Genomic DNA, 24,811 nt, shown 5'->3' on the forward strand with positions numbered 1-24,811 from the left:
TGGACAAGCTCTTACTTTACCCAACAGTTGCCACGTGACCAGCTGAACAACTCTAGTAGGTCTACTATATGAATCAAATCTTTGCCTGGATGTTGGAGTGAGTGAAATATACATTTCAGTCTTCAGAAGTGTCTAATCCGTTTGTAAATGTAGCCTATATTATCATATTATAACACAATGTAGTCTAATATATGGTAAATGGGTACTGTAGATAAACAGAGGAAAAAAGGTTCATGTTGATGAATAGATGCTGTAAATCTATATGTTGTCTGTATGTTTTTGCATACATTACAGCTCCATACATACAGCAAAGTTCAACATTTTATAAGGCTAAAAATGCTGTGTGTACTATATTTACACTGTATGCCAAAAACATGTATCATTCTGTGACATTTTATGTTTTTGCTCACATTGATGATGTCACTATCATCTCCTCTCTTTGTAATCCTCCAGAGGTGTAACCTCCACCCATTTCTAACACCTGATCTAATTGGTATGCATTGCTCCCAGGTCTGACCCAGGTCATATCTGAATTGTCCTGACCAGGGTTCAACCCGGGTTGACTGGCTTGGTTTGAATTGACAAAAGGAGGGTTGGACCAGGGTAGGTTAACCCTGGTCCTTGTCATTGGTGTGAAAGTGGTATGAGATAATAATGTGGGACCGAGAATGGATAATTTGGTATACAGGAACAAAATGGTGTATGGGAAACTACACATTCTTGTGTCAAAATCTGGACAATGAAAGACATTTTGTTCAATTACTTTAAGTAATTATGTAGGCAATTTAGAATAAAGAAATAAAGTTATATTATGTAGGCTATGCATATTGGGTTTACAAAGTATACATTTTCTAATTCAGGAAAAAAAATCATTTGATTTTAGAGGTTAACAATTTTGAACTGGACATTACAAGGAAAGTTAAATATGTCAATGTTTTCTTTTTCTTTAAATCCAATTGAGTCCTGTAGGATTAATATGCAGTAAATTAATGAACTTGAACTAACTTGGAACAAGGGGACATACTGCAGTTATTTTTGGTCATGCTATTTCACTATATTTGTATATTATATTTGATTTCATAACTTACTGGTCTCAGTTACATAATGAATCATATAAACTCCTGAAGGCTTGAAAACTTTCAGTATGCAAGGATGTTAAATATTCAATCATTAAGCCAGTAATTAGTAGGGCTAGCCTGAATGCTTTGAAGCTTTGACCGCTGTCATGGTAATCGACCTCCAAATCGCTATACGAATGCTTTGTTTTTTATTTATTTTTAAATATATATAAGTATGTAATAATAATGTGTAAATCTAAAAATAGCCCATGACATAAGGAATAATCCCACAACATTTTTCATTATCCATATTCAACATTAATTATTATTAGCTATTCTCAGACGGATATTGATGTTTGTTGTATGTAGAGGTGTGTGTGTGTACAGTACACTGGCACTGAAACGGGGGAGAATGTCACCCGTGCCCCCCAGACAGAAGAACATGTCAGCCGGCCGAGCCACGAAGCTTCGAATACCTTTGAATATTTCTCACCGAAGTTTCAAAGCCCAAAAAATGGTATTCGGGACAGCCCTAGTAATTAAAAAATTAAAGGACAGACCCAAAAAGATGCAACAAACTACATTTTATTGACTTTTGGTTATCACAGCATGCTAAAGTGAACAAGTAACAAGATACTCATATTGTATGGCTTCTTGCTACTTTATAACCTTGATTTCTTCCTCACTCCGCTACTTCCTTGGTCTGAAACAACAGAACAGTAGCATGTAAAACATTTGGCCAGAATAATAAAGTTGAATCCTTAATAAAAATGAGCAGCTCTACAAAATGTATTCATTCTTTACCTTAACAAATTCCCGACTCTTTGTCCTCAGCTTGTTGACCTGAGACTCGGCGATGTCAGCGCGCTCCTCAGCCTCCTCCATCTCATGCTGCACCTTCCTGTACCTGGACAGGTGACTGTTGGCCTGCTCCTCCTATATGATAAGCCACAGTGAAATCAAAACCTGTGGACTGAGTGACATTTTCAGAATGTGTGTCATTATGAATAATTAGGGGTACTCACGGACTCCTCAGACTGCCTCTTGTAGGATTTCACTTTCAGCTGCAGCTTGTCCACCAGATCCTGAAGTCGGGCGATATTCTTCTTGTCCTCCTCAAACTGTTGTAAATCAGGAATGATATAACATTGTAAGAAAGGCTAATTACAAATTTACGCCTTCTGTTTTCATTACCATTATAACCATAAGTATTTGCAGTAGTTTTAGTTTTAGTATTTTAAATAGCAATTTACCTGATAGCTGAGCTCCTTTACTTTTCTCTCATATTTTCGCACTCCCTTGATAGCATCAGCACCCCGCCTCTGCTCAGCATCAACTTCGCCCTCCAGTTCTCGAACCTTGGATGAAGAAGATTGATTTTACAATTCAAAATGTTGTCTTGACTTACAGTAAATGTGAATGAGGTTGGTCCTCATGGAACTTACCCTAGCCTCAAGTTTCTGGAGCTGCTTCTTGCCGCCCTTCATGGCCAGATTCTCAGCTTCATCAAGGCGGTGCTGCAGGTCTTTCACTGTCACCTCCAGGTTCTTCTTCATCCTCTCCAAATGAGAGCTGGTGTCCTGCTCCTTCTTCAGCTCTTCTGCCATCATGGCAGCCTGAAATGTCGTTGAATTTTATATTTTTGAATATAAGCCTATTGCAGTCTAATGTTTCAACTGCTAAAGCACCAGAAATGGAGGAGAAACAGCCTAAAATATTATGTTATGCACTGACATATTATGCACTAATACTTTGTGTTCAGTTACATAGAAATGCATAAGGATGACTCACATCAGTGATGGCCTTCTTGGCTTTTTCTTCAGCATTTCTTGCTTCCTGGACAGAATCTTCCACTTCACCTTGGATCTGAATGAGGTCAGCCTCCAACTTCTTCTTGGTGTTGATGAGGCTGGTATTCTAAACACGAAATAGTTTGGATTGGATTACATTGTGTAATTTTCAGTTGTCAGGTGTGTCATGTCATTGTTTGAAATTTTACTTACCTGAGAGTGCAGCAGTCCCACACGCTCGCTGGCATCAACCAGCTCCTGTTCAGCCACTTTGCGGCTCCTCTCCGTCTGCTCCAGTGCAGCTCTCAGCTCCTCGATCTCAGCCAGCATCAGGTTGTTCCTGCGCTCCACCATGGCAACCTGCTCCCTCATTTCGTCCTGACCTCTAACAGCTTCATCAAGGTGCAATATCGTATCCTGAATGAATAATAAAAAAAAACAATTTGCAATGCAGTCTGAATAAAGTAAACTTAACTTTCAATTTTGTTTGATAAGCCACCATACCTTAAGCTGTCCCTGCACGTTCCTCAGCTGTTTCTGGGCTTCAGCTGCCTGGCGGTTGGCGTGGCTCAGCTGAATCTCCATCTCATTGAGGTCTCCCTCCATCTTCTTCTTGATTCTCAGGGCATCGTTCCTGCTCCTGACCTCAGCATCCAAGGTGCTCTGCATGGACTCAATAACTCTCTGGCTGTTCCTCTTGATCTGCTCGATCTCCTCGTCCTTCTCTGCGACTTTTCTGTCAATTTCACCCTTGAGTTGGGTGAGTTCAAGCTGAATGCGGAGAATCTTGGATTCCTCATGCTCCAGGGAAGCCTTGACAAAAAATAAATACATATTGTGTAGCCCCAGCATCACTTAAAATTGTGTTTAATGAGAGATATTTTGTCGGACAGTACCTCTGCCTCTTCAAGTGATGTCTGGAGTTCGCACTTTTCTATCTCTACACACTTTTTCCCTTTCTCCAGTTCATGAATGGTTTTTCCACTCTCACCAATTTGCTCAGTTAGATCGGAGATCTCCTCTGTAAGAAACAGGGTGTAAGCGGTTATTTAAGTAGGTGTGAACTGTATTATTTGTCTCCCTGGTAGACATTTAAATTTAATATACTGTACACTTGTACATTTATAAAAAAAAAAAAACTGCAATATTGTATTACATCTGATGCTAGTTTGAAATCATAGACCATGCACATTAAACCTGTTGGGCCACTGGGGGGCGCACTCTTCCTTCTGTACTTTCATTGAAAGCATATGACACAGCTTCAAATATAACATCTGCAAGACTCGGCACAATCGGACCACTGACAATTCTTTTAAATAGTGGCCTATTTGAGTATTCTGCTTTTTAAGAAGTTTGCTTACGTTGCAGATTCTTGTTCTCTCTCTTCAGGGTCTCCAGGTGGTCCAAAGTTTCTTCATATGAATTTTTCAGCTTGAACATCTCAGTGCTGAGAGAACGAGATTCTTTTAGAGCTCCCTCCAGCTCTGCCTGGCTTTCCTCATACTTCTGCTTCCACTCGGCAAGAACCTGAAAACATAAAAAAAAGACCCATGTGTTTCAGTAATTCACAATTCTACAGTCTTCATTGAAGCACACGAGGCACAAATAAAAATGTAACCTTGTCAAAGTTCCTTTGCTTCTTGTCGAGGTTGGCAGCCAGAGCATTAGCTCTCTCCACATCAATCATCATGTCTTCCACTTCACCCAGCAGTCTCTGCTTCGTCTTTTCCAGAGAGGCGCATTTAGCGTTCACAGCCTCGATGGATTCCTCTGCATCCTGAAGACGCTGAGCAAGCTTTTTCCTGAAGAATCATGTTATGATGAGTTATAGAATTGATGCACGTGATAACAGACTCAGGTTCCTGTGTAGGTGTATCCCTCCCAATGACTTACTTAGCCTCCTCCAGCTCTTCAGTGCGCTGAATGGCATCAGTCTCGTATTTGGCTCTCCACTGAGCCACCTCGCTGTTGGCCTTGGATAGTGCACGCTGCAGCTCAGATTTGGCCTCCTGCTCCTCCTCATACTGCTCTCTGAGCAGGTCGCAGTCATGACGAGATGACTGGACAGAATGAGCCAGGGCGTTCTTGGCCTTACAAATAAATAGAGAAATTTTTTATTAACTAAAATGTGTGCAACTTAAAGCTTTGAACTGAGTTGTTTTAATCATGTTCTCGGATAGTGTTAGTGTTTTTAATGTTCACATACTTTAACTTCCTCTTCAATGTGCCTCTTGAGCTCCTCAATCTGCTGGGTATAAGCCTGCTTGCCCCTTGAAAGCTGAGAGACCAGGGCTTCTTTCTCCTCCAGCTGGCGACTGAATTCACCTAAGGAAAGTCAAATGCAAATATGGGCATTATATTGAAAATAGAAGATTTAGGATCAGTAAAAAAAATCCATAAATGTATTTTTCTCACCATTCTCTGTTAGCAGTCTTGCCCTTTGTACACTAATGTCATTCAGCTGTCGCATATGTTCTTCATTTTTGGTCTTCATCTCACTTAGTTGATCTTCAAGAGTACGACACATTTTCTCCAGATTGCCCTGAAATTAAAATTGATTTAAAGTAATGAGATGTAGTCTAATTCAGTGCTAGGTCCAGCAGAGTAAGTTTTGTTGACTCAGTTGCGAGTTAATTTTTTGAAAACTTTACCTTTGCTTTGGCGACAGCCTCCATGTTGCTGCTGAGGTCATCAATCTCCATCTTGTATTCACTCTTCTCTTTCTCCAGCTTCTGTTTGACTCTCTGGAGGTTGTCAATCTGTTCTCCCAGCTCTGCCACGGTGTCAGCCTGTTTCTTGCGGAGAGCTGCAGCGGTGGACTCGTGCTGCAGGGTGGACTCTTCGAGATCACGACGCAGCTTCTGAAACTCGGCCTCGCGCTTCTTGTTCATCTCGATCTGAACGGACGTCGCTCCGCCAGCTTCTTCCAGCCTCTCGCTGATCTCCTCAAGTTCCCTGGAGAGATCAGCCCTCTGCTTCTCCACCTTGGCCCGAGCAGACCGCTCGGCCTCAATCTCCTCCTCCAGCTCCTCAATACGAGCCTGTCATTTTAAAACAACAAACAAACCTGAACATAGCCACAATCTCATATATTTCTGTCTATATAAGTCAAGCACATTTGGGTCATCCACAGTCACTGTTGGATACTATTAAGAAACTGTACCAACCTGAAGTTCTTTGATCTTTTTCTGAAGCTGAATACTAAGTGATTGCTCATCCTCAATCTTGCTAAGAAGTTGGCTTGTTTCAAAGTCTTTCCTGTGCAGGGACAAAAATTCATAAACGTTAGTGTTGAATTAAGCAAAACCAAGTTGAGAATTTTACTCATACTGAGCTTACGGTTTTGACTGTCTATTGTTAGTCTTAACGTCATTGGTAGAATCACAATCACATTAGTTTTCAAACATAATTTTGAACATAAAGAATTTGGTTTTGATTGTCTTTAATCAGTGATGTGGCAACTTAAACTTTGCAGAAGAGCATTTAAACAGGACTACCTGTTTTCACTGCAGGTTTGTGTGCAACTTTAGTATGGCCTTTGGCTATAGGAGGATTTTATTCTGGCCACTGTATGCTGGAAAAATCCAATTAGGTCAGACCTGAACACATTGTCTAAATTAATGAGTTAAATTACACTCACTTCTTTAATTTCTCATCAGACTGCTGCTTGTCATTCTCCAGATCCATGATGGTTTCATGGGCCAATTTAAGATCACCTTCAAGCTTTCTTTTAGCTCGCTCAAGGTCCATACGAAGCTTCTTTTCTTGCTCCAGGGAACCTTCAAGCTGTTTTAAGCGAGAAGAGGCATTCTTTTTTGCTTTTTATTTTCAAGGGGACTGAAATCACTGTTCATTATTGTTATTATATACATACGTCGTCCACTTGCTGCTCCAGCTTGACCTTGGCCTTCGTCAGAGTGTTGACTTTGTCTTCCTCTGCCTGCAGGTCATCGAGGGTCTGCTGATGGGCCTCTTGGAGGGCTTTCTTCTCTTTGGTCAACTTGACAATGGACTCATCTTGAGATGTCATTTCCTCTGTGAGGTTTTTAACCTGTATTCACGATATGGTGAAAACAATTTTAAAGGGTTTTGGCATTCTTCAAAGAGCAGACTTTAAGGCCTTATGGACGATATACCAACCTTGTTCTCAGTGGCATGCTTCTCCTTTTCCACTTTGGCCAGGGTGAGCTCCAAGTCATCAATGTCTTTCTTCAACTCAGAGCACTCGTCCTCCAGCTTCCTCTTCTTTGCAGTCAGCTCAGCATTCATTTCCTCCTCATCCTCCAGTCTCTCAGCTGTGTCTTTGACTTTGGCCTCAAGCTGGATTTTTGCTTTAATGAGCCCCTCACACCTTTCCTCCGCATCACTGAGGTTTTCACCTTCCTAGATTTGAAATGACATACAATTAAAATGATATTTAGTTATTTGTAAAAAAACAGGATCATCAATGAAGTAACAAATTATCTTGTTCTATTTAACTTACAGACTGAATTTGGAGCTGCAGATCGTTCTTCTCCTGCAGCAGAGAAACCATCTTCTCCTCCAGTTCTTTCTTCTTAGACAGAGCCTTTGCTAGATCATCTTTCATCTTTCCAAAGTCCTCTTTCATTTGGACCATCTCCTTTTCAGTCTCTGCACTCTTCAGCAGAGGCTTGATCTTGAAGTACAGCTTCATCCATGGCCAGGTTTTGACATTCATGAATGAGCGGACGTTGTACTGGATGGAGTAAATTGCCTCCCTGGGGAAAACAGGTATCGAAGTAAATAAACAGATTAATTTAGATTCTTGAAGCTGTACTGATAAGAAGTATGGATTTGGCTTTCAAAGTAAGTATTTGGCTTGAAAATAAAAATCGAGTTGTCACATACAAATGTACAGTTGCCCTTTTATGCATGAAGCTAACTGTTTAAAGTACCTGCGCTCCATCATCTTGGTAAACTCTCTCCTACTGAGGAAACCCCTGCAGAGAGACTGAGTCATTGTGATCAGGATAGCAAGTTTTTCATCTCTCATCTCCTCCAAAGTTCCCAGCAGACCAGCTTTGAAGAACACCTAAAACAAAGAGTTACTTGACATGATCGTTATGCTTACTTGCAGTATCAGGGTTAGCTGTTAAAGGTGCAGAATTTTAGTTTAAAACAATCAAAAAAATGAACTAACATAATCAAAAGAATGTGAACAAATAGCAGTTTTGATGTTATGCCAAATACATCAATGTAATGTGCTGCAGAGATATCTAATGCCAACCAGCAAGATGCGGCCCGTATTTTTTTGTAATACCACTTGTTCTTCTAGAGGCGATAGTGAGTCACTGTAGTGCCCAGTCTGCCCCCAGTCCAGAGAACGAAGAAGTAGAGCTGCACCGAGGGCTTGTCAATAATACATCCAGGGTCTGTGCGCATTTTGATAGTTTGCTTTTTGGATTAAATTAAAAATGGCGGAAACAAGAAAATGACTTGCACGTTTGTCTTCTCCTCCCCGCTGCCAGGAGGCTGCTTCATCGGTAGTAGAGCGTGCTGCAGCTCCTAGAGACGTACCCCGAGTAAGCAGTTAGCTCAAATTCAGCCAGAGCAAACCCCAGCACCGGGGGTCTGATCCCAGGGGACTGCCCTGACTCCCTGTTGGATCAGCAAACTTTCTGTTGCTGCCGATACACAGGTTAGACCCAGCGCTCCACCAGCCTGCCGTGACTCCCGGCACTGGGGTTTGTGCTGGCTGAATTCAAGTTGCTGTGGCCACTGACTGGGCGTGCGTCTATAGAAGCTGCTGAGTGCCGACCGAGATGAAGATGAAGGTATGGGTCGTTTTCTCATTTATGCCACTTTGGATTTAATCCAACTATCAAAGTGTTCATGGACCGTATAGCCCCGTGTTAGTGTCACAATAAACGCACAGATGGCTAACATAAATTATAGGCCAACCCCACACGTGAAGATTATAAGATAGCTGTGTTATTTTGACCTTTTGACTCTCAGAGATCAGCAGTTTGGTCAGATTTTGCGTATTTTAGCCCTGCTGTTAGTAGTTTTCAATAACAGGTGACGGTAAATTTAGATTGTATGGACCCAGTAGTAGAGGGGCAATGCTGCCCCTTATTTCTTTGGAGCCGATGGCTAGGCAATACACATTGCACATTTAAAAAAAAAAAAAAAACACCCATAAAAGACAAACGGATTACCTTTGTGTGTCCAAATTTGTACTGACTTTGGTCAACATCAATAGAGCCCAAGAGTTTCTCTGAGGCTTTTTTGTTGTCGATGAATTGTCCCTCAGGAATGACACTTGCATTCAAAACTTTGTATCTGATTGGAGGGAAATGAATCAGCAATCAATAATTGATCATATATTCACAAAAACATGGTTGATCTTAGTAATTACCTCTGCTTGAAGTCACCATAGAGGACTCTGCTTGGGAAGCCCTTTCTGCAGATCCTGATACCTTCCAGCACACCATTACACCTCAGCTGGTGGATGACCAGGAAGTTCTCCATGAGACCTAAAAAACATGCTAAGTTCAGTCTTGTGTTGCTTAATTACAGTAGTGTTTAAATGCATGAATTAATACTTGGGCTTACCAGGAGTCTTTGATTCATTTGGAATCAAACAACGTACAAAATGAGGGTGAGTGCACCTTAAGTTGGTCATCAACTTGCCTAAATTCTCCTGTAATATGGAAAAATTCAAATTGTTACAGAATAAAAAATGACATGGATTATTTCCCTGGATGTTACCTTGAGTAGCATTTGGGAATCTAGTAGTGTACATATTGTATTGTAGTTAGGTAGTCATTTGTGATACTTACCCTGAACAGAGCAGATACGGTCTGAAAAGACCCACCCTTCTTCTTGCCGGCTTTTTTCGCACCCTCAGCTGTACCGTGAAGATTAAATTTGAATTATTAACTTGAACAAATTGAATGCATTTTTATTTAAACTGCATTCTAATACTACAAATCAACCAGTGTATTTTAAGATGTAATGAAACATAATCCTTACCTTCTGCTCCGGCATGTGCTACATAGAGGTGAGACAACAACTTGGCTGAAGACTTCTGGTAGAGCTGAACCACTGAGTCGTTCAGGGGGTCTTTGTTCTTCTCCAGCCAGCCTGTGACATTGTAATCAACAGTGCCTGCATAGTGCATCAGGGAGAAATGGGCCTCAGCTTTGCCTTTGGCAGGTTTGGGTTTCTGGAAGGGAGCACTTTTTCCAAGATGCTGGTCATACATTTTGCTCTTGAAGGTCATATCTGTTGCCTTGGGGAACATGCACTCCTCTTCAAGGATGGAGAAGATGCCCATCGGCTGTCATGATGAAATGATTATTTAAAACATAAACTTTCAAGTCTTTGGATAGTTTTCTGTGTTTGTGAATATACAGCATGTCGCTCACCTTCTCAATCAGCTCAATGCAGGCAGCCAAGTCCATACCAAAATCAATGAACTCCCATTCAATGCCCTCTTTCTTGTACTCTTCTTGCTCCAGCACAAACATGTGGTGGTTGAAAAACTGTTGCAGTTTTTCATTGGTGAAGTTGATGCACAGCTGCTCCAAGCTGTTGTACTAAAGAAATTCAAATATCAAAGGTCAGCAAAGGCCTTAAGTAACATCAACTAAAAATGAAATGAATTGTACTCTCAGTTTTAAATGAAGCTGCGTAAGATTATGTATCAGCCAAGCATAGGCTACTTACATCAAAAATTTCAAACCCAGCAATATCCAGGACGCCGATGAAGAACTGTCGTGGCTGCCTGGTATCCAGCATCTCATTAATTCTGACGACCATCCACAAGAACATTTTCTCATAGACAGACTTGCAGAGAGCGCTGACGGAATTGTTGACCTGATTGTATAAATAAATAATACAATTTTTATCCAGGATTTTGTAAAAATTAACAAAATTGAGCCAACATTTCTGGGGTTAAACAGGTAAAATACAAAGCTATGATCCAAAGAGAGCCATGGTTGCATTGTGAGCCTTAAGTCAGAAAAATGTTACCTTTAATATATGTTAAAGTGTCTTTAATTGTGAAAATGGAAGACCGTCTTTTGTATTTCTTAATTTGTTTTGTTTATGTGTGTGTGTGCTCTTGTTGACATCCCATACCTGTGGGACAGTTTGACCTTTGGTCACATACTCATTCCCAACCTTCACTCTCGGGTAGCATAGTGCTTTTAGCAAATCAGCAGAGTTCAGACCCATGAGGTAGCCGATTTTATCTGCCACTAAAAGAAGAACACAAATACAAATAGATAAACAATCTATAAAACCTATTCTAGTATAACTTCATAAATGTACTTCTGAATCACAAGTTCTCTTTTAATTGGCAAAAGCTTAACTACTACATTAAAGCTCATGGTGTTTGGGCTTCATACCCTCATTGCCATCGGGCTCAGCCTGCTCTTCACGCTGCTTCTGCTTGAACTTCATGTTTCCATGATGCATCACAGATCCCGTCAGCTTATAAATGCTGGCCTTCTCGTCTGCAGTGAAGCCCAGGATGTCAATAGCAGTCTGTGAAATAAAGAGTCAGTTTAAAACACAAACTTAAATTATTCCTGGAAGTATACAGCTGTTATGTGAGTTTCTAATATCCCCCCTAAATTTAAATGTTTTAGGATGTTATATAATGCAGTCCAGTAAAACACTACCAGACATTACTGCCTCAAAAATTCCCATCAAGTTGATTCAAAATAATAAGCTTCTTAAAGGTGGGATTTATTGCAGAGATATAACTTGGTGTATGTAATAAAAATAGTAATCATAAAAGTGAACATAAGACTGATTTGTAATAGCTGTAAATGCAATCATCAAAGTGAAGCTTTCATTACATCAGTGGCAATGAATTCTTCAATGTCGTCGATACTCTTGACAGAGATTTCACCCTGACTGATCATGTAATAGTCATATGGATTTTTGGTGATCAGGAGAGCCTCTGAAGAAAAAGGAGAAAAAAAAATACATAAATATAACCGAATATACACATGATAAGCCACTGTTGTTCATTTGCTGTAGAATAACTGACAATATTATTCATTAATGTCTCACCTATCAGCTCAGGTTTGTGGCCCGTCATGAGCTGATAGAAGATGTGGTAGCTCCTCTCAGCAGACAGCTGGAACGTCACTCGAGACTTCTCCAGCAGATCTGTATGGATTTATGTTGTAAAAAAAAATTATGGAAATCTCCCGTGAAGCACAGCTGTAGGCGTTGACCACGTAATAAAACCGATAATGTTTGATGAGTTCCACAAAAAAATCTTACATGTTTCAATATCAGCTGAAGCCAGCTTTCCAGTTGTCCCAAAGTGAATTCTGATAAATTTTCCCTATACAAAAACAGATTCATGTTTAAATTAATGTCACAGTGAATAATTGTCGCACAATTTCAAGTCAAAGAAAAATACCAGAAATAACTTACAAATCGTGAAGAGTTGTCATTCCTCACAGTCTTGGCATTACCATAAGCTTCCAACAGTGGGTTTGCTGCAATGATCTGATCCTCCAGCGAACCCTAAGAAATAACATTCATTTTGTCAATACTCATAATGCTTTCCATTTTAGCTTTCATATTAATATTGTTCAACTTCTCTTACCTGTATCTTGCCTTGCACCTGCTCAGATTTCTTTCCACCTCCAGCCACTGCGATTGTCGCAAAGTACTGGATGACACGTTTGGTGTTGACAGTCTTTCCTGCACCAGATTCTCCGCTGGGTAGAGGGGTGTGTTCATAAATATGATTTGAAATGACTGATTTTTACTACTGTTGCCTATTCTTATAGGATAGATAATATTTTTAAAAAATGGTCACTTACGTAATCAGGATTGACTGGTTTTCTCTATCTGCAAGGGAAATGGTGTACAACAGTTAGAGTTGACTTTGCCTAAAGTGCAGCTACTATATTTCTAGACACACAGAAGCTTACGAAGTGATTCCTACCTTGGAGCATGAACTGATAAGCATTGTCAGAGATGGAGAAGATGTGGGGTGGAGCCTCAATCCTCTTTTTGCCTCTGTATGCTGCTACAACCCCTGAGTCATACACCGGGAGCCACTTGTAAGGGTTCACAGTCACGCAGAACAGCCCGGAGTAGGTCTAGAACAATGTGAAATATGGAAGAATTATCATTGTTTTCTACAAATACATACATGCAAGAAAAGATATCTCTCTCGTCCACAAAACTCACGTAGATCATCCATGCTGCATAGCGCTCTTTGAGGTTATACAGCACAGAGGGCTCACTGAGGTGGGTCATCATGGCCATGTCTTCTATCTTATCGTACTTTGGAGGGTTCATGGGGAAGATTTCTTCTTCTTTCACAGTGAGAGTCTGTTACAAGGACGAAAGAGGCACAAAAATATGATTAGTTACTGTCTAGCAGTCATGTGTCGTTGAACGTATTGTGAGATTTTAAAATCTTAGTTGCTAATCACAAATTATTCATGTATCTGTCCACAAACCAATTTTTGACAGAAGAATCAATATATATCTTTTTATTTTGAGCTTAATTTAATTCTTGATTTCTCATTTAAATGTTTTAAAACATCAAATAGTTATATGTCAATATGTATAATAGTCATACGTCACAGCAGTCCAGATTCTACATAAAAATGTTTAGCACTGTAAAACTTGTGATTCTAGTTTGTTTGTTCTCACCTTTCCAGTGATAGTATCCACGGTGGCTTTGCCGCCCTCTCTCTTCGTAAGTTTCCCCTTGAGGTACATCTCTGCGGGCTCGGTTACAAAGTAAGCTGTTTTAGCATCAAAGGGACTGTTTTGAGCTTCAAGCCTCTCTCGTTCTGGCTTCCGGAGGTAAATGGACGCCTGGCCAAAACACTGCATCTCCGCGTCGCCCATGATGACTCTTTACTGCACGAGAGGAAACGAGACAATAGTCATTCATTTTAAATGCCAGGAAAGTAGATAGATGGGTGTCTAAGTAGTAGTGACCTCTACAATGTATATTGTTACTGTAGTCAAATGAATGCTCTACCATTGAGATTGGTTAAATACAGAAATATCAGAACTTTGCAAAGTAATAACAAGCTTGTTCATAGGGGACAGGCTCTACATGTATAGTCCAATGATTCTCAAAGTGGGGTCTGTGGCACTCTGTCAGGGGGTCTGTGAAATGATTTGCTATAAATTATAAAACTGTGCTGTATCCTTAAAAAGTGCAATATCTACAGATGGGGACCATTTGCGTCAATAAAACAAACATATCCATAACTCCCACCCACGTTAGCTTTGGGCCAATAGAAACTCTGATAAGACTGGTACACAGTTATAACTTTATTATTTATAAGTTGAAGCACTTACTGAAAGTCAGCTTTAGACTGTTAAGTTTAAATTTTTGGATTTATTAGGACTTTACTAGTCTTGCTAGTGTTCATTTTCTGAAAGCTATTAAGTTCAATTACTTGAAATGTGTTTCTGTTTATCACTATGAAACAAGTCAGAAGTATTTAGGTTGAAAAGTTTTAGAATACAAATAGTTCCGTCTAAGAGTACAAATAGTATTGAACAAATGCTTAATTGGTGTTACAATTAATGTTCTCCCCTAGTTCCCCAAGTTTGAGAATCCCTGGTATAGTACATATGCACTAGTAATTAAACCATATCTCATCTTGAGTTATTCTCTAGGACAAATACAAAGTGTAATTTACCTTGATGACACCAGGTGAGCAGGAATCTTCTGGCAGACTTCAAAGCAGGTTTCTGATGAAAAGAGCAAAGATGTAAGGTTCTCAAAGGCTACTTCTGAGAGTTCACTCTATCATACTTTACTTTAAAATAAGGTGAGGAAAATGAAATGTAATTTACAAACTGTTTGTAGTCATATATATGTTTGTCTTTATATTTTAAACACAATAATGACTTGATACAAATGATATATGGCAATATTATAAGTATAATATCTTGTATTGGAGTAGTATACGGACTCTAATACGTCCAAGCCACGAAGGAACTTACCTTTGCTGGGTGCCTGTCCTTGGTGGAGGTTTGCTGTGCCTTATATACCGTGTGATGGGAGCCTGTCGCACATGTGTTGCTGTATATGGTCATGTCGCCTTGCATAACGCTTGTGCAGTAGTTCTTACCTCTAGCTGTCATATTACACAGTTTATGGGATGTCTTCCACGCTGGATCATTGTCAGACTTAAAATGTGTTGTTGAGAATAGAGGTTTTAGAAATATTATCCATATTTCTGCGATTATTGGCAAAAACAATTCGGCTGTTGTGTTGCCTTTAGTTAATACATATTTTCATACATTGTGAAGATAGGAACAATATTTTGAGATGTAGATATTTATTGTTTGTACTTCTAATGAGTTTGATATACATGCTAATGTGAAGTTGGTTTCTGCTTGTGGATACTGCTGTATGCAAATCAGGTGGGAGAAGTTGGTTCAGCTTTTGCACGAGCTTAGTTCAGTAGTTACAGACAGTCCAAAGGTGTGACTAATGCATCTTTTAAATCTCCTGGCACAACAGTGGTCCTTTGCTATGCTTTTGAGAAGCTTTCAAAAGTCACTGATATACTGTTTCAGAGTCCTAACAAGTCAGAAATTATAAAAAAATGAGATGAGTGCCAATGGGCTTTAAAGAAAAGGAAAACGATTGCCAAGGGATTCTTTCTCACAATAGTGCCAACAGCTGTTCTCAATCGTGATCTTAAGGGATAAACAAGGGAGACTGAGAGAGTCCCTAAATGTAGAGCAGCTGAGTGATGGCATCCAGCTCCGCTTCCTTTATGTTTTCAAAACCACCTCACCATGAGGGATTTTGTGTATATCAATGTTCAGAATGTCCAGGGCATTCAAGTCTAAGCTGTTTTGTTTATTAAAAGTCGGCAGTATGTAGATAGAAGATGGTGTCATCGATGGCAAGACTATACCCGTCGCCAAATGTTTTTGTCGTGGCACACAAAAGTGTGGGTAGACAGCCATTAGGCACTGTTTCCATTGGAAAGAGTATCTACTTGCGGCTGTGATTAAGAAGAAGAAATTCTGAAGTGGTTACCCACATGATATAATGAGCCTCTGTCTTCAGTGAATATGTGTTACACGACACCTGCTCTGAAATCTTCTGTCTTATTAGGGCAAAACTCAAATATAGCACTGGGCTTGTGTTGATGCTCAAGCCAAATGCTCAAGAGGCTTATTGTTTTTTTTGCGGTCTTTGATCTCCGTCTGTCAGTTTCTTCATTTGTCAAGCCGCAACAACTGGACTCGGGATAACAAACCAAGGTGAGTGTTGAGTAACATTCCAGTCTACAAGCTGGCCACAAAGAGCATGGATATACATTTACAGTTACAGTAGCATCCATGTTTAACCATTGTAAGTACAAACATTTTTAATACATTTTGTAAATTGTAATTATGATTCTGCATGGTTATATTCATAGAAATATAATACATTATAATTTTAATAATTATAATGTATACTTTATTCTATTTCTTTGCTCCTATTTCAATTTATAGTCTATAGATGGGTGTTTGTGTACCTGCATTTTAAACTTCACTGGTTGGGCTGACTTTTAAACCATGTCTTTGAGTTTGATTGTGTGTTGTGGTATGGCATCCATTCAGACTATTTGGAATCCAACTTATGGTTGTTTTAGAACGGTAAAGTAAAACGTTTCAAACTTTCAGTGCCCATGTGTTTGGTCTGTAAAACAAGGATGCTTATGTCTAGCTCACTAACTGTGCAGTCGTAGCCTCGAGGTCCTCGACCATCTCAAGATTCAATAACTTTATTGTCATTATGAAAGTACAACAGAATTGCAGTTGCATCAGCCTCAAATGGTGCATTGTGTTAAAAACTTCACACATAGGTGTTTTTGAGTCTATTTGTGCATGTGAGAATGTCTTTTTTCTTTTTTTAAACTTTAAACTTTAAACTTTTAAACTGCTTTTTGTGTCATTCATGCTTCAGGGTGTAAATTGTAATATTGTCTTGCAATCTTTCAAATGAAGTTCACTTGAAGCTGTACTCAAATAGCACCTCAAGAACCAGTGACTGTCATTTTGAAGTGTCAAAACATTTTGTTTGTGACGAGGTTTAGGGTTTGTTGGTTAAAATTAGGTCTCAGTGTTGGATTTTGACTCTGGTTACTTGTCCATCTCGCAGTAGAGCTCATGGGATTAGGGTGTGGGAAGGCGAGGGGGGGGACTGTGGACTCCAACAGTCTTATTAGTCATACATGATATTTTAGAAGCTTCTGGCTTCATGTACGTAGATGAACACTTTTTTCATCACGCCACTGAGAAAATGATGTTTAGCAATGTTCACAATAAGCTGTGATTGGCCTTTCTGCGTCATCTGTATGATAAAAATGAATAGCTGATTTGAAACCTTTGTGCTATAATAACTTTTCTTGATGATCATATTGAGAGTGGTTGCTTGGGGTGCTGTCAGTTCCTTGGTGGTGTTAATTACTGTCACAAGGAGGTGTGTGTGCTGTTTGTGGTTGGGGGGTCACTGACATCTTATAAACACCAGAGGGAGCCTCAAGTTGCTAAGGTGTAAACATAATGCTAATGTTACCAGCTTCTCTGTCATCAACCTAGTGCCTTGACATTACACCATGTCACCAACTCTTTTAGTGAGTTAAGTATTCTAACATTGTGAATACTGATTAAGAAATATGAATTCACTTATGCGTCGTCTTTACTTTGTGCCTATTCAGGGTCACAAGGGCATGCTGGATTCTATCCCAATACGCATTGGACAGAAGGCAGAGAAACACCCTGGACGGTCCATCATAACCCTTTTAAAATATGGTATGACAGATATTACAGATCTATTCTAGATATCACAATTTGCGATTCACGCGTAGAGGTTTTTGTACATGCATGTCATTGGTTCACATTTTGTGTGTTTGCCTTTTATTTTATGTTTTCATTTAACTCACTTAGAAATATAGAAGTCAAGATAAAAAAATCTGTTAATTACTTTCCTTTATATCTCTGCTTGTAATTGTTTATTTATTATTTCACTATTGTATTATCTGATTTAAAATATAGTGAAGTACTGCAGCTTTTTTATAGTCTTTTCTGAGAGTATGATGATAAATGTGCAATAAAATATAACCACATAGCCAGTCACAGAGTTCTGTTACAAGACGGTTGTGTCACCTATTGTATGCAGCTGATGTAATGCTCCCAGTATAGACACTTAAATATGTATTAAGACATTCACTCAGGCATCAGTAGCCTATCCGTCTCAACAGGCCAATAGTGAGCATGGCACTTATATTTTTGTTAAAGGGGTACAGGTTAAAGGTTTTTCAAGTCCGTCTTAAAACATTGCTCATATGCTCATTATGTACATTGAAACAGTTATTGCTTGCTGTTATCATTCCTCCTGTTCATACCGGTCATTAAAACATGCCTTTCTAATGCACTTCCAATGTACAGTAGGTGATGGGGGACAAAATTTACAGCTTTTGTTCTGTGTAAAAATACATTCCCAAGTTTATCTGCAGATAAAATGGGGTGTCAACAGTGTGAGTTAGACAAATTAAGTCAGTATCTTCCCTCTTTGTTTTTCCCCAGACAGTGATTACTGTTTGAATGTTCATATGGGCTTGTGACATTTTTTTAAGACAGATTTGAAAAGTCCCTTTTCACCACTATTTCATAATACTAAGTAGATGGTAAATTAGCCATTTTAAGTGCACAGTAAATTTCTTTTGTTCCTATATTATACTTAGCGAAATGCTATGTACATTTTTACTAGATTTGCACTTTTCCGATCAAATATATTTTTTTCCTAATATAGAAACCAAATTTACTAAACCAACTAACTGATGCTATATTATTCCTCATCTACAGTACACAGGAAGTGGAAGAAGAAGAAAGGAAAAGAAAGGAGACTTGTGTGAGATGGATCCAAGCCAACTGACAGAAACATCAAAGAAAGGTTTGAGAGATAGCTGAAGGTATAACACTAACTAACTGTTGTAACATATACCTGCAATTGTTCCAGGACAAAGTAGAAAATACTCGAGGATAAAGGGGAAATAATGCAAGCAATTCTCAATAAATCACCCAAATTACGTTTATTTGCATTGGTGTGCACCACTCACAGAATGAACATGTTAATTGGCAGTCTGTGTAATTAAAAGTATTCCTGCATGAGAAAATGTTGTCTTGGGAATACAGTTATATTGGAAGGCTCATTCAGAAATGGGCAAGCATGCAAAGTGAAGAGAAGAACTGGATTTTCTTCTGTATCTCCATGTAAAGAACCACTTATCTGCAGGGGATAGAAATGACCAGAATTAAAAACAAGTCAATAAATGAATAAATTTATTACTTTATTCAAGATGAAGCAATGTAATCCACAACTGCTGTACACACGAAGTTATGCAAAATTAACGAATAAATATTAAAGATTATATTTTACACTAACTAACCAGAGACAACTAACTAAATGATATGCCCATTATTTATTATGGGCATACGGAGCATTTAATAGTAATTTGGATTTAATTAGAATTCAAATGAAATCCTACATTTTACTCAAATTAATTTAAAAAGTACTATATACTTAAACTGGTATCTGGTAGCTGATAGTCCCTTATGGACGGACACACAACTGAAGGAGTATATTCAAGAAAATGAATTGAAACACATATCTCTTATGTAGAAAAAGTCCCGTGTTAAAGATTCTCAATACGATATTCAGAGCATTAATTTTGTGGCAAACAACTATTTGCAATGTAAAGATATAGAGGTGTAATGTCTAATGAAGTCACTCTCCCTTTTTGTGTGTTGTAATCCGAGCTTCTCTGTGCTTTGTTTACATAGCCGGGCCGGCCATGCGTGCATGTTAGTGCATGTAAGTCTCCCTGTTATGCCCCACTGGCTAGCTAATAGCCGCCGCTCTGCACTGCTCTCATACGTTGGTTACTGCTGATAACACCGTCCCAACCAATGGCGATGGCGTGAAGTGTAACTCCGGTTCCCCCCAGGATAACACTGTTGGCTCTGTCAGCAGTGTTGCCATTGTTTGCACTGTTAATGTTGTTAGCACTGTTAGCTGCTAGTAGCTGGCTCAGCCGTTGAGAGAGCCGTGTTGCTGCAATCCCTCTGCTCGAATATCGTATTGAGCACCTTTAAAAAAAAAATCGGAATTGTCTTAGAACAGAAGTACACTATAACTTGGCATGTCACTCAATTAACTAAATCAACATTTTGGATTCAAAATGATGCAATACTGTTTCATCAAAGGGCTAGGTAAGAAGCCAAGTTTTCAATTCATTTTTAAAAAATCTGTAGTTTTGTCACAAATAACGGGTTACTTTAACAGAACTTTTGCACTAAGTACACTTACCAAATTAATCCATGAAGAGTCAATCACTGACAGCCTCATGCACTCATGTCTGTTTGTAGAGATCTAAAACAACCTGTAAATTTGCAAGGGTTACCTGGCACTCTTGTCAACACACTAAACAAACAAATTTTAATCATGAATGCTGAAATACAAATACAGACAATGTATAACCTTACCATAATCTTGATGAAACTCTGTACTTTGTTTAACCTCAATTAGAGTTGTAGTGAACAAAATTAAACTAAAATACTATGATATCATTACTCAGCAACCACCTTTTGACTATAAAAGACTTAAAAGCTGTTAATACTGACCTTATTATTACACTCAGGTCTTATTCTGTTATGTGAGTTTTGAGTATTTTTTCACCACATGAAGACAAATTTGTCGAGAAGGTCATGTCCTTGGTTTCAGCATGCACCGCATCACATATGATGTTGTATAAAAAACATGTTTATATAATTTTATGTCTCAAATTAAATAGATATTAGGATAACACCAACATCTTTGCATCATCTATCAATCAACAAAAACAAATCATGCCTGTTTTACTAGAGTTTTAAACTTTACAGGTAACCGCTTTAATATTATAAGTAATACACATCTAAATGCAGACAGTACCACGATATTAACTACATTACATTTCTCACATACTAACAACAAAAAATGAGAAGGCCCACCTTTTAAATATTTACCTTACTTGAACTCCCTGTTTTCAGTATTCTGAACGCAATTCAGTACGTATCCTTTTCGGAGTCGACTCAAGAAAACAGCAAAGAAAAGCTTCACTCTCAATCTCTCTTTTCCTCACTCCCTTTCTGCTTTTAGTAATATGAATTTCTCTATCATGCGAGATCAAATGATAACACACACACATGATCACACACGCACACTCTCACACATAGACTCGCGCACGCACACAAACAAAGTTTTCGCTGTGCTGCCTAACACCTGCACAGAGATGTCTTATTTATCACACGTAAGGGAATATTAGCTGCTTTGGAATTCAAAAATGTCTGGGCCACCCTGAAGACTAGACAGTGTTTACCCAAAACCAACAGGTGGTCTATTAGGTGGACAAATTGTGAATCTGTTTTCATTTAGGCAAATATTTGCAGTTGATTATTGGTTCTATTTATTCTTACTAATTAATACAGTGGATGCAGCTGAAGGCTTATATACAGACAAATTCAGAAAATAGAGTATATTATTACATATTAACCACGGAGTTTTTGTTAGTGTACAGAATTATAAAGGCTTAGAGCAGCTGCACTGGTCCGATATCTCTTCCAATCTCAAATATGCATGTGAGCTTCCCAGTTTGTTTTATTTGTTTATTTACCTTCTCTTAGAGACCTTTCCATGTTTACAGTACAGTATGTCTTACTTTCCTAGTGAGTGTTGTTACTTTATTATTATTAATGTAGTGTTTACCAGATTCCCTACCTCATCTCCTCCTCTTGTTTGCAGCGTTACATACGTTAGCAGCACACTGGCCTTTACATTACTGGCTGACATAACACAATAAAGACCATCCCATACAACTGAAATGGTGAGGTAACCGGTGGAAAAATGCATTACAATTGAATCATTGTCATGCGTTAATTTCCTTTGGATGACATCATTTCATCACTGCATGTTTACATAAGCCATACATGAACATAAACTCCACACAAAACGAAGAATATTAATAGAGAAACCACAAGAAGTTCTCATCAAACAGTTTCTGTTTTCCAATATTATATTTTCGGACTAACTTTTCTCTAACCCAGCGCCCTGCACTTCGTACCATAAACGACTCAGTCACACATAGCTCATTTGGGTGGCACATTATTCCAAATACTTACAGCACAAGCATTTCTAGCAGCAGAGGCCCCCCGCAGGAACCGAACAATAAGGAATGCCAGCACCAAGCTGCGCCCATCAAACTCATCAAACTACAGAGAAACAGAAATAACAACAAACTTCTGTAGGTCTCTACTTACCATGATACCGAACCTAACTAAACTGAACTTGATGAGTTTGTAACCTAGTGACACTACTGATAGTCTGAAACAAGAATAGGGAGCTTCACAGCTTGGAATTTTTACTGAGGTGCTTAGTAACAGGATGCTAAAATACATCAGACATGTAATTAACTGAAGCATTTGTAAACAATTGCAATAGTAAGAGGATGGGCATTTGTGAGCTGGAGGCTATATTTGTTTTAAGTCCTAATAAGACCAAAGAAAGGCCAGACATATTGGATATCACCTTTTTATTGCAACTTAATCACACCACAAGAGAATACTTTCACAGCGCCCCAGGTGTCATCTTTCTTTGGAGAGAAAGCACAACAGTATAATGGACCATTATGGGATCCTAAATTAGCCTCAACTGAGCACTTGGCCCGATGCTCAAGAGATGTTTGAAACAATGTCACTGCCAAAGGTTTGTCTGATGGTATAACAAAACTTGTGTGAGTGCAGATGGAGAAAATAATCCTGTAATGAGACTTTCTGGCCCACATTCAAGTAGATTCTGAGTAATAGCGTAATTCTTAATTTTAATTTTTACAAAAAAGTCCTATAGTAACTCAAAAATACATCAATTATTCCTCGTAGTTAAACCACTTGGTTCATCGGTTTGGTTTTTGGACAGGAATCTGCAATTTTGATCTGGGGTATCATTTAATGTTAATGCTCTTGTTGTATCATACAGGATACGGTGACACCGGTTGTGATGATGGGGTGGAGAAGGTCATCTGACATCACTCTCAAAGACGAGCTTTGTGACCTAAACAGGAGGGCTGTTCCTGCGTGGTGTTCAGAGGTTTCAGTATAAAAGACGCACTCCCAGGCTCGTCAGAAGCTTTGGACTGACGGGCTGCCAACCAAGGTGAGTCTTCTAGTGACTTTTAATGAATTCAATGATTAGTTAAGATTGCAGAAAGTTTCACGTGTTTCTTTTTCTAATTTGACTTTTTCTTAGTATCCACATAACAACTGCCTCACTTGGCAACAAAAAGGTAAATGTTATCATGCAACTAGTGACTTGACTGAAAAAAGGAATACTAAATCAAATTAAAAATGTATTGATAAGCCATGCACTTTTTAATTTTATTTGATCTTAAAATGTATTTCTGTAAATCCAAATTTTGTTATTTCATTTATATTTTAATTACAGAGTTGCCATGAGTACGGATGCGGAAATGGAGTGTTATGGCCCGGCGGCCATATACCTCCGGAAATCTGAAAGGGAGAGAATAGAGTCTCAAAACGCTCCCTTTGAGGCCAAATCAGCTTATTACGTGACGGTGCCCACTGAGATGTATGTGAAGGGGAAAGTAGTGAAAAAGGAGGGTGGCAAAGCCACCGTTGAAATTCATGGTGGGAAGGTATGTAGACATCTATTGTCTTATAATACAATAGACACAAATAAAAATAATGGCTACATATCCTCACACTTTATGGCGCCACACATTCTTATCACTAATTCTTCACTGTTTTTGGTGCAGACTGTCACTGTAAAGGACGATGACATCTTCCCCATGAACCCTCCAAAGTACGATAAGCTTGAGGACATGGCCATGATGACCCACCTCAGTGAGCCTGCTGTGCTGTATAACCTCAAAGAGCGCTATGCAGCGTGGATGATCTACGTAAGACTAGTTGTTGCACTGTAATACAGTATGTATTGCAAGTATGAAGCTGATGTTTAATATATACAGTATGTCCTCTTCTTGTAACAGACCTACTCAGGGCTGTTCTGCGTGACTGTGAACCCTTACAAGTGGCTCCCAGTGTATGACGCAGCGGTTGTAGCAGCATACAGAGGCAAAAAGAGGATTGAGGCTCCACCCCACATCTTCTCCATCTCGGACAATGCCTATCAGTTCATGCTCCAAGGTATCAATCAGGTTTTAGGCTGCAATCTGTCCTGAATCTGTCACTCTATAAAAAATGATACACTGTTTTGATATCTTTACAACAGTTTGTTGTCACTTGTAAACATGCAGTTTATTGTGACTCTCTGACTGCTGCGATATAAAAAAAATAATGCAATAATACAATTTAAAGGTCCCATATCGTGCTCATTTTCAGTTTCATACTTGTATTTTGTGTTTTTACTAGAACATGTTTACATGCTGTAATGTTAAAAAAATACTTTATTTTCCTCATACTGTCTGCCTGAATATACCTGTATTTACCCTCTGTCTGAAACACTCCGTTTTAGCGCATTTCAACGGAATGGCAACGGAATTGCGTTGCTAAACTGTTTGGGTCCATGTTTACTTCCTGTCAGCTGATGTTATTTACATACACTGCAACAGGAAATAAATTGGGACACATTTAGAATGTTTACGTTTAAAACCGCGTAATGGTCTCAATATTGTATATTTGTGACATCACCAATGGACAAAAATCCTAACGGCTTGTTTCAAATGCACAATTTCTGAATAAGGACTGTGTGTATTTCTTCGTATATTGAGCGTTTTGATAGTTTAACAATATTTATAAAGCACTTAAACCTGCTTTATAATATAAAAGACATGAAAATCTCACCTTTTACAATATATGGGACCTTTAAGATAAATGAATGCAATAACACAATGTGTGTGTTCAAATTTCAATCTC

At 38.8% G+C, this 24,811-nt stretch overlaps 2 protein-coding genes across 2 annotated transcripts in view; one reads left to right on the forward strand and one right to left on the reverse strand.

Annotated features, from left to right (window-relative positions):
* Nucleotides 1-1,627: 1,627 nt before the first annotated feature.
* LOC141774131 (myosin heavy chain, fast skeletal muscle-like) lies at nucleotides 1,628-14,844 on the reverse strand. The gene is made up of 41 exons (XM_074646514.1): nucleotides 14,825-14,844; nucleotides 14,518-14,569; nucleotides 13,508-13,720; nucleotides 13,037-13,180; nucleotides 12,789-12,945; nucleotides 12,664-12,691; nucleotides 12,444-12,558; nucleotides 12,269-12,361; nucleotides 12,113-12,176; nucleotides 11,897-11,995; nucleotides 11,680-11,783; nucleotides 11,224-11,362; nucleotides 10,955-11,073; nucleotides 10,541-10,690; nucleotides 10,240-10,410; nucleotides 9,845-10,151; nucleotides 9,652-9,719; nucleotides 9,425-9,512; nucleotides 9,228-9,345; nucleotides 9,028-9,151; nucleotides 7,765-7,901; nucleotides 7,332-7,587; nucleotides 6,989-7,231; nucleotides 6,723-6,899; nucleotides 6,489-6,634; nucleotides 6,016-6,106; nucleotides 5,500-5,889; nucleotides 5,264-5,390; nucleotides 5,055-5,173; nucleotides 4,742-4,938; nucleotides 4,467-4,650; nucleotides 4,210-4,375; nucleotides 3,745-3,869; nucleotides 3,353-3,661; nucleotides 3,062-3,265; nucleotides 2,850-2,975; nucleotides 2,504-2,674; nucleotides 2,312-2,416; nucleotides 2,084-2,179; nucleotides 1,863-1,994; nucleotides 1,628-1,761 (listed from the first exon to the last, which is right to left on the reverse strand). The coding sequence occupies exons 3-41, from the start codon at nucleotides 13,706-13,708 to the stop codon at nucleotides 1,741-1,743; spliced, it is 5,811 nt and encodes a 1,936-aa protein (XP_074502615.1). The 5' UTR covers nucleotides 13,709-13,720; nucleotides 14,518-14,569; nucleotides 14,825-14,844; the 3' UTR covers nucleotides 1,628-1,740.
* Nucleotides 14,845-17,485: 2,641 nt separating this feature from the next.
* LOC141777011 (uncharacterized) overlaps nucleotides 17,486-24,811 on the forward strand; it is a 42,235-nt gene continuing 34,909 nt past the window's right edge. The window contains exons 1-7 of the mRNA XM_074650923.1: nucleotides 17,486-17,638; nucleotides 18,692-18,779; nucleotides 22,896-23,072; nucleotides 23,166-23,202; nucleotides 23,361-23,571; nucleotides 23,692-23,835; nucleotides 23,926-24,082. Of these exons, the coding sequence (XP_074507024.1) occupies nucleotides 23,368-23,571; nucleotides 23,692-23,835; nucleotides 23,926-24,082 (505 nt within the window). The 5' untranslated portion in view covers nucleotides 17,486-17,638; nucleotides 18,692-18,779; nucleotides 22,896-23,072; nucleotides 23,166-23,202; nucleotides 23,361-23,367. The remainder of the gene's footprint in view (nucleotides 17,639-18,691; nucleotides 18,780-22,895; nucleotides 23,073-23,165; nucleotides 23,203-23,360; nucleotides 23,572-23,691; nucleotides 23,836-23,925; nucleotides 24,083-24,811) is intronic.

This window comes from Sebastes fasciatus, chromosome 1, assembly GCF_043250625.1.
Source record: "Sebastes fasciatus isolate fSebFas1 chromosome 1, fSebFas1.pri, whole genome shotgun sequence".
In the NCBI taxonomy this organism is placed as follows: Eukaryota; Metazoa; Chordata; class Actinopteri; order Perciformes; family Sebastidae; genus Sebastes; species Sebastes fasciatus.